Consider the following 18257-nt stretch of genomic DNA (forward strand, 5'->3'; position numbering starts at 1 on the left):
AGGAGCTTGCCAAATTAGAACAAATACAGGTTAAAATCACTAAAATAAAACTTAGAGCAGAATACAATTTAAAATAAATCCTTTAAATACGCCGTTTGTAAAATCTAGGAGCTAAAATCGTCTCCAGAAAGGAAGTAAGCGGAAAGAAAAGGAAGAAAAAATAAGGTAGCGCTGCCACATAACGAAGTTATTGTTTCAAGCCAGAAGGTGGCAGCAACGAACCCCGAGGTGGTTTTCCAGTTACGAAAAAAAAGGAAGAAGAACATCATTGTTTCTGTCTGCTGACGTCACAATTGAGCGTCCATTCAGCGGGACACTCGCAGCCTTTTGAACCGTTCGCTTGTATTGCTGCAGAAAAGTTGATTTTGTAACTTAATTTTAGCTTTTTCGGTGACCCAGAGCGGTTGATATGATCGAGAAAGAGGACCCGGTAATCAGCGAGGAGGAAGCGGCACAGTATGACCGCCAGATTCGGTTGTGGGGGCTGGATGCCCAGAAGAGGTGAGCTAGCACAGTTAGCTCTGCAGGCTAATCAAAGCAGCGGAAGGTTCCTCTTGATCTTTTCTTCTATTGCTACTGATTCTTGCCTGTTTGTGTAGGAATTTATCAGAAGAGGTATATTATTTATTAATGTAAGTTTAATAAATAACTTAGGAGTCTGTTCTAGTTCTGTTTTTTTTAATGAAAATTTGTATTTTTTTAACGTTTTTAATGAATATAATCTGATAAACAATTCTTATTTAATTTTTTTACATAATTTTTTTTCCTGTTTCGTATGCTCCCCTTTTGAATACTACTATGAATGATGTTATAATCCCAAAAACAGTGGAGTCTTGATTCAAAGTGGACTTTACTTCTTTACACATTTATTTTGTTTAATTTTCAAAATAATTTTTTGTTGTAGTTTATTTAAAATGAAGTTCAACTTTTTTATTGTATTTTTTTCAATTATTTGATTGAGCTTGTTAGGTTTGTTATAGTGAATAATACAATTTTGTTAAATTAAAACTGTCCACTCTATTCAGTGATTAAACATATTTTCCAGTAATTTTATATTACATTTTATATTTTTACAATTCATAGCATTTTATAATTTTTTTTTATTTTTTATTTTATCTACAACTATTACTCAGTGGTAGTTGTTATTGTGTCTTGTCTCTATGCTGTAACTGCGAAGTAATTTCCCTGCTGGGATGAATAAAGAACTTCTGTTCTATTCTATTCTGTTCTATAGTAACCTGACATTCATTGTGTTTTTATTTATTCTTTGTTATTGAAACAGGCTGCGAGGGTCCCGGGTGCTGCTGGCAGGGGTAGGAGGTCTTGGAGCTGAACTGGCTAAAAACCTCATCCTTGCTGGAGTAAAAGGACTCACTTTGCTGGATCACGAACAGGTACGAACACGCTAACCCTGAAGTCAGTCTCTCAGTGAGTCATTAGAAGAAAAATGATGCAAATCTGGAAGTTTTTCTTAGCAATTATTAATGTTTTGTACAATGCATTTCTTATGGTTTATAACTTTAGATTTGCAGTACTACTTTCCTCCACCAGATGGCAGATTGCAAAATAATTCTTAGCAAAAGTGACTAAATAATATAATTTTCATGCAAATTTGAAAGAACAGAGTGCCTCTGTTGGTTTTGTCATTCAGGAAAGTAATTAATCTCTAGTTTGAATTGAGCTGTAAAGTTGGCGGAACAAGCCACTGTAAGTGCAGTCTGTGTGCAAATCTTCCCAGGTTTCGGAGGAGTCGTGTCGAGCCCAGTTTCTGATTCCGGTGTCGGCTCAGGGTCAGAATCGGGCTCAGGCATCCCTGGAGCGAGCCCAGAACCTCAACCCGATGGTAGAGGTGCACGCCGACCCGGACAGAGTCGAAGACAAGCCAGACGACTTCTTCCTACAGTTTGACGCGGTGAGTGAGAACAGAAGGTGGATGGAGTCGGTCTGACATGAACCGGGAAGGTGGAAAGTTATTTCAATACAAAAAACAGGTAACACTGAATTCAACCAGAGGATTGATTTTGTCTTGCAGCACTCAGGTTGACCACTAGATGTTGGTGTTCGTCTATATTGTGAATTAAAACCTGAACCTGCAATAATTTTCTCCAGAGGCTGGTGCAGCTCTTCTATTTTAAACTTAAAATACAGGCAAGAAAGTCACAAATAAACAGTAAATAAAGAAAACACGTCAAGTAACAATTTTATTTCATTTGTATTTAATTGTTATCAAATCTCACGAGGCAGAGAACTATCAAATTATTCCTTGTATTTTTCTCTTCTTTGTTGCAACAAAATTATCAATCATTGGTGTTTATTTTTATTCTACTTGGCTGCATAAAACATTTTTGCCTTATGTGAAACAATTCACAAATACTTTATTTATTCCAAAAGGGAAATTAAATGATGTAACTGCACAATATACATAGTATGCATATGTCATCATTGCCTTTGTGCAGTATTCATATTACACAGAATTGTTTAAAGTGTAATAATTGTTCATCAACATATTCCAGGTGTTAAGAACCTGCGTTCCTCATGCTAATGTGATATTTAGTCAGTTGAGCTAAACATAAATTAATTGAATGATAAACTAAAATGTGCTCAATATTTTCCATTTGTATGATTTATCGTTTTTCTCTTTTCTCTCTGGATGATAAAAGTCTTCAGTCTGGTGCTTTGGTCTTTTTTTTTTATTGGAGGACAATTTTATTTACAGAAACTTGATGAATAATTTTATTTGCTCTTTCTGTCGTTTTATTTATTTATTTTGGATATTTAAAATGTCTTCCAGTTCCAGTCTTAAATGTTCAGTATAATTAAAAATTTATTAAACTTTGAGAATGTTTTCTTGGATTATTAAGCCATTATTATCATTATGTTACTTGAAAATGGTCTAAAAACAACAGTTTTATTATTTATCGCAAGAACTTCTGGGACAATTTATCCCCCAACAAAACTGATTTCTGTGACAGGACTAAGCATAGATGAAAAAAAGATACAAGAAAATACACATATCACGACTAATATTATCGCAAAAATTTCCTGTAGCAGTCAGTGTTGCAACAAATCTGAAGAGGCCTCTGACATAAGACTGTTGCTGTATGACATGCTAACATGATACACACAGCAGTTTGTATAGTCGGTCACACACTCAGTCTCCATGTGGCTGGCAAAGAGCAATCCGATCTGTAGCCTCAAAACGACCCTGTGAGGCTTTTTCTTCAGATTTCTGTGACCTCTTTTTCACTGCTCTTTTCTTGGCCGGTTGTCTCTGAACAAAGAGTTTAGATACTGAATTAATGCGTGACAGCAACATTTCTTTTCCCTTTGGGATCAATAAAGTGTTTGGGATTGAATTTGACATTCAAGCACCAGAATAGATGTTAGAACTTACTCTTTCTCTCCCTGCTCTACATCTATGAAGGATGTTGACAAATATTCACAAACAGGTAAAAATTCAGACAGAAAAATAAACTTATTTATACGAGTTTAGGGTTTGAAGAGAACATCGCCACAGTTTGTTTCAGTTTTATCATCCACAGCAGCACCCGTCTTTGCTTCGGGATCAACAGAACTCCCACTCTGATTTTTATTTCATTTCTATTTTTACAAAGCAGATGAAACATCAGAAAGGTTCTTTCCATCCTCCCTCAGTTTTTCCCCAAAGCTCGCCTCCTCCTCCTGACCTTCACTTAGCACAGCGGTGTCCAAACGTTTTTGCACTGAGGGCCAAAATCCCCAAGATGGAAGTCCTTACATGCCAAAAGTAGCTTTTTCTCTCCATTAAGAAACGCAAAAATTATATTATTGTAAATTCTTTATCCTTTACCCGCACCACAAAAAATTAAACAAGCTTACCGAAACCAACAGAAAGTTGCCATAATGTTTACATTTATTTAAATCTGAGTCAATTATTTTCAATTTTCTTGGTCTATAAATTGGTTTTGGTTTATTTCCAGCAGTAAAAACAAGAATTTTCTTTAAATCATTTGCTGGGTGTAGCCAAAGTGTGCTTTAGAGTAAAGAATTGCTGGGTGTTTGTGTCATGACGTCATGCTATGATCTGTTAATGAAAGAAAAATTATTTGTGTTGTACATTTTCCATTTAAGATATAAACATAGAAATATCACCCTAAAATAATTGTAAAAAGTGTCCATCTCATCTCCATCGGCTCCAGCACCGTTTTCAAACTGCAGTGAGGGGCCACACAAACTTATTCCAAGGGCCACAAGTGGCCCCCGGACCACACTTTGGACACCCCTGACTTAGCATGTCAAACCGTGTGACATATGTAACTTTAGATGTTTAGTTACTTTAAAACAGTAACGTAACATCATAAGCAATGAGAACTGGGATTAAATCTGAGCACAAAAGAGTAAAAAGTTTAATTTTGACCACAAATATTCCAAGTTTTGCACATGTATAGAAGTCAGCAGTCAGAACAAAGATTTCTTTAATTCTGGCCTCATTTGTGTTGTATAAACAATAACTATGTGGTTGTTTTTTTTTTTATAAACTTAATGTTAAATGCAAATAATTTTAGACCATTTTTGCCGAGACTGAAGTGGAAAAGCCTCCGACCTCCTAAACCAGAGACTATCTGGACCCGACAGGTTCTGCAGAACCAGCATGGTTCTTATCAGCTGTTTACAGTCCGCAGCAGCCCAGCCTTGATGTACAACAGCACGCGGTGAAACTGTGTTAGATTTATCGTAATCTGCTGCAGGAGTTGTTTCCAGCTCTGCCTCCTTTAGCCACCAGTTGTGTTTTGCTGTTGCTTTTTGTCTATAAACGGATTATATCCAGTTTTCAAACACAACCCTGAAGTTTCCAGAATAAATCAAGACCATAGGAACGATAAATTTGTTGCATTTTAAGAATTTAAGTTGCTTTAAGTCATTTTATTTATGTATACATACATTGTTTTTATGTATTCCTTTACATTTTATTTTTATCAATTGTAATTTTCAGCTTTAATTGTATTTTTTTATTTTTTGTTTATTTTAATGTTAATTAATTTTGCTAATTAAATAAAAAATACAAAAAAAATAATCAAATGTTTACAGCTGAACAGTTGACAATTAACTGTTTAATTATCAACAGTTACAGTCATATGAAAAAGTTTGGGCACCCCTATTAATCTATTTTCATTTCTAAATATTTGGGTTTTGCAACAGCTATTTCAGTTTGATATCTAATAACTGATGGACACAGTGATGCTTCAGTATTGAAATGAGGTTTATTGAACTAACAGAAAATGTGCAATATGCATTAAAGCGAAATTTGACAGGTGCAAAAATTTGGGTGCCCTTGTCATTTTATTGATTTGAATACAGTACTCCTAACTACTTTTCACTGACTTACTGAAACACAAAATTGGTTTGGTAACCTCATTGAGCTTTGAACTTCATAGCCAGGTATATCCAATCATGAGAAAAGGTATTTAAGGTGCAAGTTGTTCTCCTGTTTGAATCTCCTCTGAAGAGTGGCATCATGGGCACCTCAAAACATCTCTCAAATGATCTGATAACAAAGATTGTTCAACATAGTTGTTTAGGGGAAGGATGCAAAAAGTTGTCTTAGAGATTTAAACTGTCAGTTTCCACTGTGAGGAACATAGTAAGGAAATGGAAGACCGCAGGGACAGTTCTTGTTAAGCCCAGAAGTGGCAGGCCAAGAAAAGTATCAGAGAGGCAGAGAAGAAGAATGGTGAGAGCAGTCAAGGACAACCCACAGATCACCTCCAAAGAGCTGCAGCATCGTCTTGCTGCAGATGGTGTCACTGTGCATCGTTCAACAATTCAGCGCACTTTGCTCAAGATGCGACAGAAGCCTTTTCTGCAAGCACGCCACAAACAGAGTCGCTTGAGGTTTGCAAAAGCACATTTGGACAAACCAGCTACATTTTGGAATAAGACCCTGTGGACTGATAAAGCAAAGACTTGAGTTGTTTGGTCATAAAAAAGTCATTATGGCAAAAAAACGCAGCGTTCCAAGAAAAACACTTGCTGCCCACTGTAAAATTTGGTGGAGGTTCCATCATGCTTTGGGCCTGCATGCAAAGAAGAAGAATGGTCAAAAATACCTTCATCCAGAATCCAGGAACTCATTAAAAGCTACAGGAAGCGACTAGAGGCTGTTATTTTTGCTAAAGGAGGATCTACTAAATATTAATGTCAATTAATTAATGTTTCTGTTGAAGTGCCCATATTTTTGCACCTGTCAAATTTTGTTTTAATGCGTACTACACATTTTCGTTTAGTCCAATAAACCAATAAAGTTATGTTAACGGTAGAATTTTTATTTTTTACTTTTAAATTTTTTATTTTCAGCTTCTGATTTATTTCATACAGTTTTTCTTTTATTAAAATGTTTACATTTATTTTTTTATATAATTATCAACTCTTTATTCAAATATGTTTTTGTGCGTTTATATTTTTTGACTTTTAAATTTTATTTATTTCCTGCTTTTGCTTTACTTGTTTAAATTTTGTTTTCACTTTTAACTCTAACATGTCAAAATTAGTTTAATTTTAATTGTCAACTGTTTGAGTATATTTTTATGAATTTTAATGTTTATTTTAATGTTTTACTCAAATTTTTTATTTTAAACTTTTCATATATATATATATATATATATATATATATATATATATATATATATATATATATATATATATATATATAAATTCATTTATTTAGTTTTATACATTTTTTATGGACTGATTGACATTTTATTCTGAACACCTACTATTAGGATAAAATACATAATAAATAAAATAATCTAGAAGTTTTCAGGATTTTAATCTCATATTTTTCCTGGACCAATCAGCTGCCTTTCTCCCCAGGTGTGCCTCACAGGTTGCTCCAGAGACCTGATGGTGCGCGTCGACCAGCTCTGCTCTCAGCACAACATCAAGGTGTTCTGTGGCGACGTCTACGGTTACTATGGTTACACGTTCTGTAATCTGGGGCAGGAGCACAACTATGTGGAGTGAGTTCACCTGCACTCACCTGGGTGATGATTGCTCTGCGGCATCAATCACAGGTTCTGCTTGTACGACTGTAGAAAAATGTTAAAGATTTTATGACAACATGGTGATTCTGGCTGGATGGTAACGATGCGTTAAAAACACTGGAAATAAAAGTTCATTTCAGGAGAATTTTCTCACACTGCAAAATTTAGAAAAATCAACTTTTTATTTTCAGAATATTTATCCAATGGGGAAAATTTGCTAACATTTATTGATTACTCATTTAAAAATAATTAGATTTTTCCTAAATTTACCTTTTTCTAAAATGGCAGTTTTAATATTTCCTATTTATTCTTATTATTTGTCATTATTTATTGCTAAAGTTTTATTATTAATAGTACTGATATAAATAATATTACTCATTCTTTTTTTTATATTTAACAGCAATACTAATGATATTACTTATATTCTATATTATTTACTATATTTACTGCTTTTGTTAACAATAATACTAACTAGATTTAATATTTTATTTTCATTATTTTAACAATAATACTAATATTAATGTTCTGTAATTACTGATTGTATTTATTATTACTAATAATTATTATTATTAACGATGATTAAAATGTTTATTTTCTAAAAAAATATTCAGAATCTTTTTATATTTCACAATAAAAAATTTTTTATCCTCACTAAGCTACATGTATTTGTATATTTTGTCGTCCAGCAGTTCAGGTGAAGAGTTGGTTTTTATTTCTCTCTGCTTTTTTGTTTTTTTCCAAACACAAAAAAACTTTAAGCTTTTATTTTTAAAACGCTGTCGTCTTCCATTTCCTGTTGAAAATGAAGAAACTGTTTTTGTTTCAGGGAGAAACCCAAAGTGGTGAAGCCGTCCTCCGACTCCAGCGACGGTCCAGAAGCAAAGAAAGCTAAAGTCGACCCGAATGAGACCACCATGGTGAAAAAGGTACAATACGTCTTCAGATTCATGTTTGATTTCCAAATCACATCTCAACAGTGGTCATGTTTAATGTTTTATTGGTTAGAAAAATTACATTTTTATGTCAAAAACAATGTTTTTTCTGTTTATGACAATAACGAAAGCTTTAATCTGATTTGTTTGCTACATGTAGATGTTTTTATTTGAGGTAAAGCAAATGCATTGCAATAATTCTAAAAGAAAATAAAATAGAATAGAATTGAACTTTATTGTCATTGCACTGTCACAAGTACAAGCAACGAGATGTAGTTTGCATCTATCCAGAAGTGCTCTACGAGATATAAATATTTATTTACAGATGTACAAGACTATGTATGTATGTATGGACTATAAGGGGTTATAGCAAGAGATATAGATATTGTGTATAAATATAAATATGGGAGCTATATACACATCTCTCTGGTTTGTCAACAAAAATCCCAATGAGTAAAATATCAGACTTGTTATCAGATTTAAATCTGTAGTCTTACATGGCTAAGAGATTAAACTTTTATTTTTTAGTTGCCAAAGGATTCTTTGGTAAAATATTGATTTATTTAGTTTTTATTTGCAGTCATCGGTTTACCCAGAGATTGCTTCTTGTAATCAATGTGCTTCTTGCTAAAACTGCTCTGATTAGGATTTTTTCAGGCATTTTTGTACCTTTCTTACTTTTTAAAAAAAAATTCCATTAAAATAATTTTTTATTATTGCTCGTCAATCAGACGGCCAGTTTCTGCACGCTGAAGGCGGCACTGGAGGTTGACTGGACCAGTGAGAAGGCCAAGGCCAGCCTGAAGCGAACGCCGGTTGACTACTTCCTGCTTCACGGTACGTATATAATATAATTTCTTATATTTATGACATTTTAGATTAAAATCACATCCTGTAATTTGCCTTATTGCTGCTTAAAGTGATTACAGTGATTACACTTTACAGTGTAATCACTGTAAAGTGATTACAGCTATGCACAGGGTTAATTTCTTTACCCAAAACCTAAGTGAAGCTCCTCTTTTCCTGAACCTTGACCCCATCCATCCATCCATCCATTTTCTGTTCACCCTTGTCCCTAATGGGGTCGGGAGGGTTGCTGGTGCCCATCTCCAGCTACGTTCCGGGCGAGAGGCGGGGTACACCCTGGACAGGTCGCCAGTCTGTCGCAGGGCAACACAGAGACATACAGGACAAACAACCATGCACACACACACTCACACCTAGGGAGAATTTAGAGAAACCAATTGACCTGACATGTTTTTGGACTGTGGGAGGAAGCCGGAGTACCCGGAGAGAACCCACACATGCACAGGGAGAACATGCAAACTCCATGCAGAAAGACCCCGGCCGGGAATCGAACCCAGGACCTTCTTGCTGCAAGGCAACAGTGCTACCAACTGCGCCACTGTGCAGCCCCTTGACCCCATATTGTGGAAAATATGATGCATGGAGGAATGCAATTTCCATTGTGAAATATGAAATTAATGGGGGTTTTCTTAACTGATATTCATCCATACGTAAAGGAGGAAGAGTTTAAATGTCACCAAGGACAACAGGAGGGTCTTAATAAAGTACCGAAAATTGAAACTGAAAATGTGGGTGACTCTCCAGCAGCCATGATGCCAAAATCTTTGTTCCACTCCGACTTATCCAGACAGTTTGTTGATTATCATCAGCTTTGTTAAAAAAAAACCGTCACATTTGAATCAGTGTTTCTCAGAAGAAAAACTGTTTGCTCTGATAAATAACCACATGTTTGTAGTTTCTGGATGTTTTTGACAGAGTTGTATCTTTCATCTTCCTGTTTTTCTCGTTCTTGTCCCCCTCGTCACCTGGTGCTCGCGGCGTCCCTGCGCACAACGCGCTAGTTTCCACCTCAGGCCGTCCATGGCCAGTCATGTGCACGGAGCGTAGCGCAGCTTGACTCCCACGCTGCAACACTGCAAACCTCAACTGGAGCTGGATTTAAACTATCTTCTCAGAATAATTCACCAGAAATGGTCATTTTAGAAATAATCTCAGGCTTTCGGGTCCATTTTTCCCCGTAATGCTTGTTCTTATTTTTTTTTTCCTAATCAAAAATATTAATTTAGCGAACCCCTAGTTTTAGTTGACTAAAACTCACAAAATAAAAAAATTTAATCTGAGAAAACATTTTTAACCAAAATCTCATGTTTGTGGATCGTGTTTATTTAATTTTTGTAACTGATCTGAAACACATTGAATTCCACAGCACATCTACATGTTAAGTTGTCATAGTCAAGCTAGCATAACTGACCTACTTCCCTCTTCCTTGCTATTTTCTTTCTTAATTTAAACTTTTTCTTGACCTTGTTATCTAGTTGTTGTAGTGTTGACAATTAGTGGCACATTAGGCGTTTGTTTAGGATTTAACGCATTATGTTAACGTGACAGCTAAAAGCTATGGTAGTCATTATTGGCGAGCAGCTTTTTGCCGTCCAGCAGATAATTACTAGTACGAAAAAAGTTGACAGCCAAAGTTTGGGGGAGAAAACCAGAGTCACTTGGTTGTTAAACAGTAATTTAATAAGTTTTATGAAAATGTTATCTTCTGTTGAATATTCATTACCTAACTGATGTTTACATAATCACAATACTTTGACCTTTTTCAATTCTGCACTTAAAAATTCCAGAGACGTCATAATTCATATTATTTATTATTTCTGTTGTTTTGTTTATTTATTTTGGATATTTAAAATGTCTTCCAGTTCCAGTGTTAAATGTTGATTAGAATTTAAAAGTTTAATGATGCTTGAAAATGGTCTCAAAATGACAATATTATCGTTTATTGCGATAATTTCTGGGACAATTTATCATCCAGCAAAATTTATTGTGACAGGCCTAACCATAAATTCTGTCTTAAATGTAAAAACTGATTTAAACTAAAAGATTAACTTATCCAAACCAGGGTTATGCTCTCAGGTAATTATTTTGTCTGGATCACTTTGGATTAAATTGAAAGTTTTAACACCTAAAGTTTGATGAAATCCACCTACATTTGCCGCCTCGCCCTGTTTTCACATCACTGCACCTCAGAAGAGTTTTCAGCAGTGGAAACATGAGTTGTTGTTGTTATTTAGTGGAGGGGAGACAGGAAGCGCTGTTATTATTCCTTCTCTGTTTCTATAATTAGAGCAAGCAGTTGTTGTTTTGGGCGACCAATGAGGAAGTGGCTCTTCCTCTGTTGTAACTGTTTCCTGTCTCACTAGGAACAGTCGGCTGATCTGAACCGCAGGCTGGGTGTGTGCGTGCGTTTTTGGCTTTTTTTATTGTTTTTTTAATTAGTCTGATTTCTTTTCTTTTTTTATACATTTTTTTGTTTATTTTCATTTCCTATCCTGCAGCTTAAAGAGTCTCTGATCGGCTGACCAGGAGGAGAAAATTCAAATTCCTTTTAAACCAGAAATAAAAAAAGAAGTTGTTTGATTTCAATCCAATCCTAATACCAACATAAAATGACCCACAACCTATTTTTCCAATCCTTTTTTTATAACAAATTATTGATATAAAGTTCAGAATTTGTATTTATATTGCAGAAATATTTTTACTGTTTATAATTTTTTTTTGTTAAATAACTTCATTTGGGTACATTCTTGTAGGCCTGTCACAACAACAAATTTCTGCTGGACGATAAATTTTCCCAGACATTATTGCGATAAACAGTAACATTGTTTTGAGACCATTTTTAACTAATATAATGAAAATAACATATTAATACAAGAGCATTCTATCAGAAATCAATAAACTTTAATTTCCAAACACTTAGCCAGTTTTGTGGAGGTTCACATGGGGCTGGACAACAAGTCAATCACACTATCAATCGCAATAGACATGCGATCAATATCAATAGATATTACATCTGATAGAATATTCTATAATTTCACAGAACTTTGATCCAAAACCGCACAGATTTCTGGGAGACGTAGGCAGAGCAAAGGCTTTAGCAGCTTAAACTCTCATAGCTAGCTAAGCTAGGTTGGCAAAATCAACTAACTTATTCTTTAGTTGCTTAGCAACACCCTGCTGAGTTAAGGCCCCACATACTCGGGCGTACTGTCCGCAGACGGTTGGGTCTTTGTACTCGAGCGTACTGATTACCTAAAATTCTCTCGTGACAAATTCCTTTATTTCACACAATGCTAATGAGAGTTTGATGAACTGTTTGGGCGCCTAGCTCTGTTTCTTCTCCATCTGGGAAGCCTTAACTCACCTCTCAGTGCGGGACAGGGAATGGCAGTCACATGTCGGTTCATCCGGGAGGGACAGTGAGCCGCTGGCCGGAGCCGGCGCAGCCTCCTACTGCGGGCAGAGGAGCAGCAGGAGGCTGCGCCGGCTTTAGCTGTAATCAGGATCCATTCAATAAGCTCTGTTTATTATGTTCCAAAAGCACAATTATGATCAGTGTAATAATTTGTGCAGCAATCGAAAATGAGAAAACCAGATCATCATTTCCTTGCTGTTGTTCAAGGAAAAAAAACAAAACTTATGGGACCACCTCTCTGCTCCGCTGCTGACAAAGAAGTCTGGGATGATGTCTTGTTTTTTGTTCTCATAATTCTGCATAATTCACCATTCATGTCAATATGAATATTTAAAGCCTGTTAAGCATTTTCGCTCGCGTGTCTATCATGTCCCCGTGACAGCTTTATGTTGACTGTTATGATGTTGATGTCAACTTTGAAACAACATGAACTCATGAAACCCTTATTCTCAAACTTATCAGCCCGGTGTCACATGAAAACCGGTTCGTTGTGAACACTGTTTCCACCAGGTAGTTTAATGTGCGACACCTACAGTAGTATACGGTAACGTCTGGCGGACATCCGCTTCCAGTCCGCGCGGCCTGAAGTGCGCCAGAGTATGTTGGGGCCTTTAGAAGCAGTTTCAAGTCTCTGCCCCCCCACCACACACACACACACACACACACTTTCGGTTACCTAGCAACAGCCTGAAGAGTAACTGCCGCGCCAGCAGTTACACTTCATAACTGCTTAAAAAGAAAAAACAACGGAGTCAAGTTAAACCTGGAAAGGTCTCACTGCCAGTTTGACACAATTTCAGATATTTACAACCAAAAGCGTATTAATAATTATCAACATTGACTGATATGAAATGCTTTTATTGTGATAGTCACATTGTCCAGTCCTAGGTTATATCTTATCTGCTTTGTTTTGACTTTTCCCTGTGGTTCGGCTCCATTTAACTCAAATAATGTCACATCAGAAGCTTACAAAGCCGTAGAATAAGAAATAAAATCTTTTTTTTTTCTGGTATTCAGCCACTTTAATCCAAGTTGACCAAATGTTGAAAGTTTCCTTTTTTAAACAGTGTAGAAATTAAAATTCTACAATAACTCTGAAAATTTTGAATTAATGAGTAAGAACAACATTTAATTTCCCTTTGGGATCAATAAAGTATCTTTCATTTGAATTTGAAATAATTTGATCTGAGCTGTAAATTAAACCAGCGGGATGAAAAAATGGTGTCCATTGTTTTTGTTGTAGGTTTCGTCCTCAGATCCGGTTTTATCTGTGTCACTACTGCTCGTGTGGGCTGAGAGATACAATCATATTTCCACTTATGCTGATATTATATTGTGTTATGAAATTGTATTTGATTTCCTGTCAAAGCTGAAAATGATGCCATTTGTGCCAGACTTTTAACTTTCTTCTTGTAGAGTTTCTCATAAAAGGGCAGAACAGAGGTGTGAAAATGATTCATTGCCACTCGTGTGTGTGTGTGTGTGTGAGTGTGAGTGTGTGTGTGGTGGAAATGGCCGTGGGAGGACTCCACATCCTCATGTGGTTGAACTTAATGGACGAGCCGGAAACATGTGGGCGAGGTGCTGATGTCTGCGCACACCGAGCCGTCTGAAATATTGCTCATAAAGCGCACAATTCAGATTTCTTTCTCTTTTTTTTTTTAATCCGTCAGAAGATGAACTAACACTTCCTTCCTGAATTTGTGCAGCAGGGGTCTTTGTCTCAGCAGGAGCATGCTTTTAATTTGATGTGGGGGAAACGTAGGCCAAATCGGATGAAATGGTCGATGGTGCAACCGCATTCAGATTCTTATCCTCTCTCAAAGGGAGCAGCAGCGAATTTCCACGCAATGATAATTCAACGGCACGATGAAATTACAAATGGCAACGAAGCAACAGATTATTTGGAAAACATTACCTTTGTCCAAATTTTTTGTCACATGGGTCAAATTCGTAGACTCGAATGTAGTGGCAAACCAAACCAAAAAACAAACAAATCTAAAATCAAGTAAATAAAGTAGCCCGATGTCTATTATGGATCCAAAACGTGAAAGAAATTTTTAGGGCCATTGTAGTTGTAAAAAAAAAAAAGGAGAAATTTTCTACAAAACTGGGACCTTTTCAAAAGAAAAGTTTTGACATTTGAAATTCGGAAATTTCCAAGTCTATTTGTAGAAAACTTCTGATATTAATCTGAAAATTGAAAAAAAAAAAGGTTTTCTTTCTTTCTTTCAATGTCCCTAATACACTGTAGCAGATTTTGCAGGTTTGCTGTATTAAAAGAAAAGCGTCTAGTTTTCAGTTCTTTTGCTCGATTGAATAAATTTATTTTCAGTAATAAGAACATGATTTGGGTCACTTTGTTTGAAAATGTTTGCTTTATTTAGCCACGTTTAAGAAAAACTAAAAGCTGATTGAGATGCAGCAAAAGTTGGCTTCCAGTAAAAGAGTCTGGATAAACTTGGTTTTACCTTTCGTTAAAACTCGGTTGTAAGAAAACAAAAACTTTCAGTTCAATTCAAATTCAAAACTACTTTATCGATCCCAAAGGAAAATTAAATTGCTGTTGTTACTCATTAATTCAAATTCTGCAATTTTGCAATTTGGTGTTGTACGTCACATTTTCCTGTGTAGGAAAATTCAGTTGATAATAATTCAAGTCAAGTCAAAGTTTATTTATATAGAACATTTACAACAGCTTCAGCTGACCAAAGTGCTTCACAACAAACAACATCACAAGCAGATAAATAAAAAGAAACCAAAAAATTAAGTTTAGTTAAACTAATAAAACAATTATAAAATTGGCAGGGATACCAAAAGCTAATAGCATGAATAATTTCCACCCTGGTTACAGATTAAAAGTCTCCATCTGCATCTACAGGCCAGATTTGTATCATTTTTTTAATTGCAGTTGGGGGCCGCATAAAATCAGAGCAAGGGCCACAAATGGCCCCCGGGTCCCTACCTTGGACACCCCTGCTTTAGTCAGTCAGATGGTTGGAACTTGAGTTTCCAGTTTCTGAGCCGCTGCTTGTTTCCTTTTCATGTATTCTGTCCATCCACAGTTCTGCTGAAGTTTCGCACAGACAAAGGTCGCGACCCCGACCCCAAGGCGTGTGCAGAGGACAGCCGGCTGCTGAAGCAGATCAGAGATGACGTTCTGGAGGCCATGGGGCTGAGCGGCGACCTGCTCGCCGACGACTTCATCAGGTGGTTCCATTTCACAGGGATAACATCTAGGAAAGTTTTCTACAGTCTGACATGTTCTGGTTGATTTCTCACGTCGTCGTTAGAATCAGATTAATGTTCATTTGCTGTTTTTTGTTTTTACTGCGGAGTGTTAGGGCCATACTAAGAGAAAATTATAACATATTACAGGAATAAAGTTGTATTGCAAGAATAAAGTTGTACATAAATAATCGAAAAAACAGGATATTTGGAAATTCAGTTTTCTGCCTGAACTTCAACCTGAACTCATTGCTGCTCTGTTTGTCCTCAGCTACTGTTTCTCAGAAATGTCTCCGGTTTGCGCCGTCGTGGGAGGAGTTCTGGGGCAGGAGGTGGTCAAGGTGAGAAACAATGTTTCGGGTGAAGCACTCAGTACTTACCTCACAAGATAATAATAACGCTCACCAACGCCCTGCACAAACCAAAACAGGCAACATCTAGTAAAGTTTTCTATAATCTTCCATGTTTTGGTTGATTTCTCGTGTTTTCGTTAATTAGATTTAATGTTCCTTTGCAGTTTTTTGTTTTTACGATGGAGTGTTAGGCCCAGAGTCATAGTGCAAGAATAAAGTCATACGTTTTTAGTCTAAATAATTCAAGAATAAAGTCATAACATTACAAGAAAAAGCCGGAATATTTCAAGAATAAAGTCGTATGTTTTTAGTCGAAATAATTCAAGAATAAAGTCGTAACATTACGAGAAAAAGCCGGAATATTTCAAGAATAAAGTTGGAATATTTCAAAAATAAAGTTGCACGAAAATTATAAGAAAGTCTAAATATTTTGAGAATAGTTGTAAGAAACTATTTGTAATATTACGAGAATAAAGTCTTAATATTATGAGAAATTGTATTATAAGAATTAATTTACAGGAGTCATGATACAGCGTTTCCCCCTGTGAATTGTAAGCCTGGCGGGCCACCAGACTTTTCTTGTGCCCCCACCAGGCTTAGCATCGCTTATTTATTTGTTTTTTTAATGTTTGCATTTTTTGAAGATTTTATAGCTGGTGTTCAGATATTAATCTTCCAATAACACATAATTATCAAGTAATATTTTCCTGTAAGCTTTAAAAATTTTGAGAATAATCATATTATGAGAAAGTTGTAGCGTTAAGAGAATAAAGTAAAATTCCTCCTAGCCGCACAGCATCCAGAAGCAGAGGGAATAACTGTCACCAATTTAACCAAATCATTAAATATTTAATGATTTAAACTGTTAAAATTTCAGAAACCGAGATCTTTAGATCCTGATCTTCACATCAGGAATCAAACATTGGGCTAATAGACGATATAAATAACTCCAGGAATGTTGTTTGTGGATCAGAAACATATAATTTCAGCTTCTTGCTCTCACTCACTAATTGAATACTTCTGAGCCGGAGAATCAAGAAAACAACCCTGAATATTTTCCTTCCAATAAATCAGACTTTTATTGAAATGTTCTTCATCAATTCTGTGAAGTTTAGCTGCCTTTTTCCACATGTTCACATTCTGTTTGTTTGAAAGGAAAACATGGAACATTTTGTGATTTTTATCCAGATTTATTCTCAATCTATTCATAAAAGTTAACCGAAACAATAAGAAATAAATCTATGCTGTCGTCTTTCTCTGTAGGCTCTTTCCCAAAGAGACGCTCCTCATCGTAACTTCTTCTTCTTTGACGGTCGTAAAGGCAACGGCATGGTCGACTACTTTGGACCGAACTGAAGACGCGGGTCGACCTTTGACCTCGGAATGGTGTTAACGCAAACCCAAGCTCCACATACCAGGTTCTGTTTTCCCACCTGGGACACCGTCAGCTACACCATAAACACAAAATAAGTTTAGCAGTTTTCTTTTCTTGTCACAGGTGTTGTGTTTTTTACATTTGCTAATAAAACGATGTAAACAAATCTGTTTGCCTTTTGTTGTTGTTGTTGTTTTTGTTTAATTTAATACAATCTGGACTTTTACCGTTAGTAGTTGTGAGAACCTCTATAAAACAAGTTTTTTTTGCAATTTGATCACAAGACTTCTGGACGGTACCAAAGGAGAGCAATTTTACCATAAATTGCAACGGCATTTCTTAGAGAAAGCCAAACGGATCATGTTCGTACCGACACACCAGAATGACTGAGAGGATACACAGTAGCCATGTTATTGCAATGGCCTAGTCAAAGTTCAGACCTCAGCTTTGTTGAAGTGCTGCAGAAACTAACAAACAGAGTGACCGATAAAGGCGGTTATACTGCTAATCAATCTCTGATTGCATTTGTTTTTATGTCATTAGATTTTGTCTCACTTTTGATCAGTAATGAATCTGGTAGTACTGTAGAAACACAAACTCTTACTGCATATTTTTATCTAGTCTCTAGGGAAAATATCTTAATTCACTTGAAATAAGGCAAAACTAACTCATAAGTAACTTTTAGGAAGACATAGGAACTTGTTTTAAGTAAATAAGTAAAGTATTATTGGCAGACTATTTTATATGAAACATGAGAAAAATGTCTTCAAGTGACATAATCTGCAGTAGAACATAATTTTTCATCCATATTAAGGAATTATTGACAAGATCCTATATCTTGCTGAAAGATTACTTGTTAGCTTTGTCTTATTTCAAATGTATTAAGATATTTGTACTAGAAACTTTACAAAATTACTGGGGGTACACTGCAAAAACAAAATCTTGCCATGTATTTTTGGTTGAGTTTCTTGTGCAAATGTCTTAGTGTACTTGATAAAAAAACAAAACTAACTTACAAGTAATTTTTCAGCAAGATATAGGAGTTTGTGTTCAGTAAATAATTCCTTA

The 18257-nt window shown here is 35.7% G+C and overlaps 1 protein-coding gene across 1 annotated transcript; it reads left to right on the forward strand.

The window, feature by feature from the left end:
* Nucleotides 1–284: 284 nt before the first annotated feature.
* On the forward strand, nt 285–17356 carry sae1 (SUMO1 activating enzyme subunit 1). Its single transcript, XM_005814200.3, has 9 exons — nt 285–501; nt 1283–1394; nt 1739–1912; nt 6850–6995; nt 7846–7945; nt 8683–8788; nt 15299–15443; nt 15733–15802; nt 17078–17356. The coding sequence occupies exons 1-9, from the start codon at nt 410–412 to the stop codon at nt 17168–17170; spliced, it is 1038 nt and encodes a 345-aa protein (XP_005814257.1). The 5' UTR covers nt 285–409; the 3' UTR covers nt 17171–17356.
* Nucleotides 17357–18257: the final 901 nt, after the last annotated feature.

The sequence above is a fragment of the Xiphophorus maculatus genome, chromosome 18 (genome assembly GCF_002775205.1).
Source record: "Xiphophorus maculatus strain JP 163 A chromosome 18, X_maculatus-5.0-male, whole genome shotgun sequence".
Lineage (NCBI taxonomy): Eukaryota > Metazoa > Chordata > Actinopteri > Cyprinodontiformes > Poeciliidae > Xiphophorus > Xiphophorus maculatus.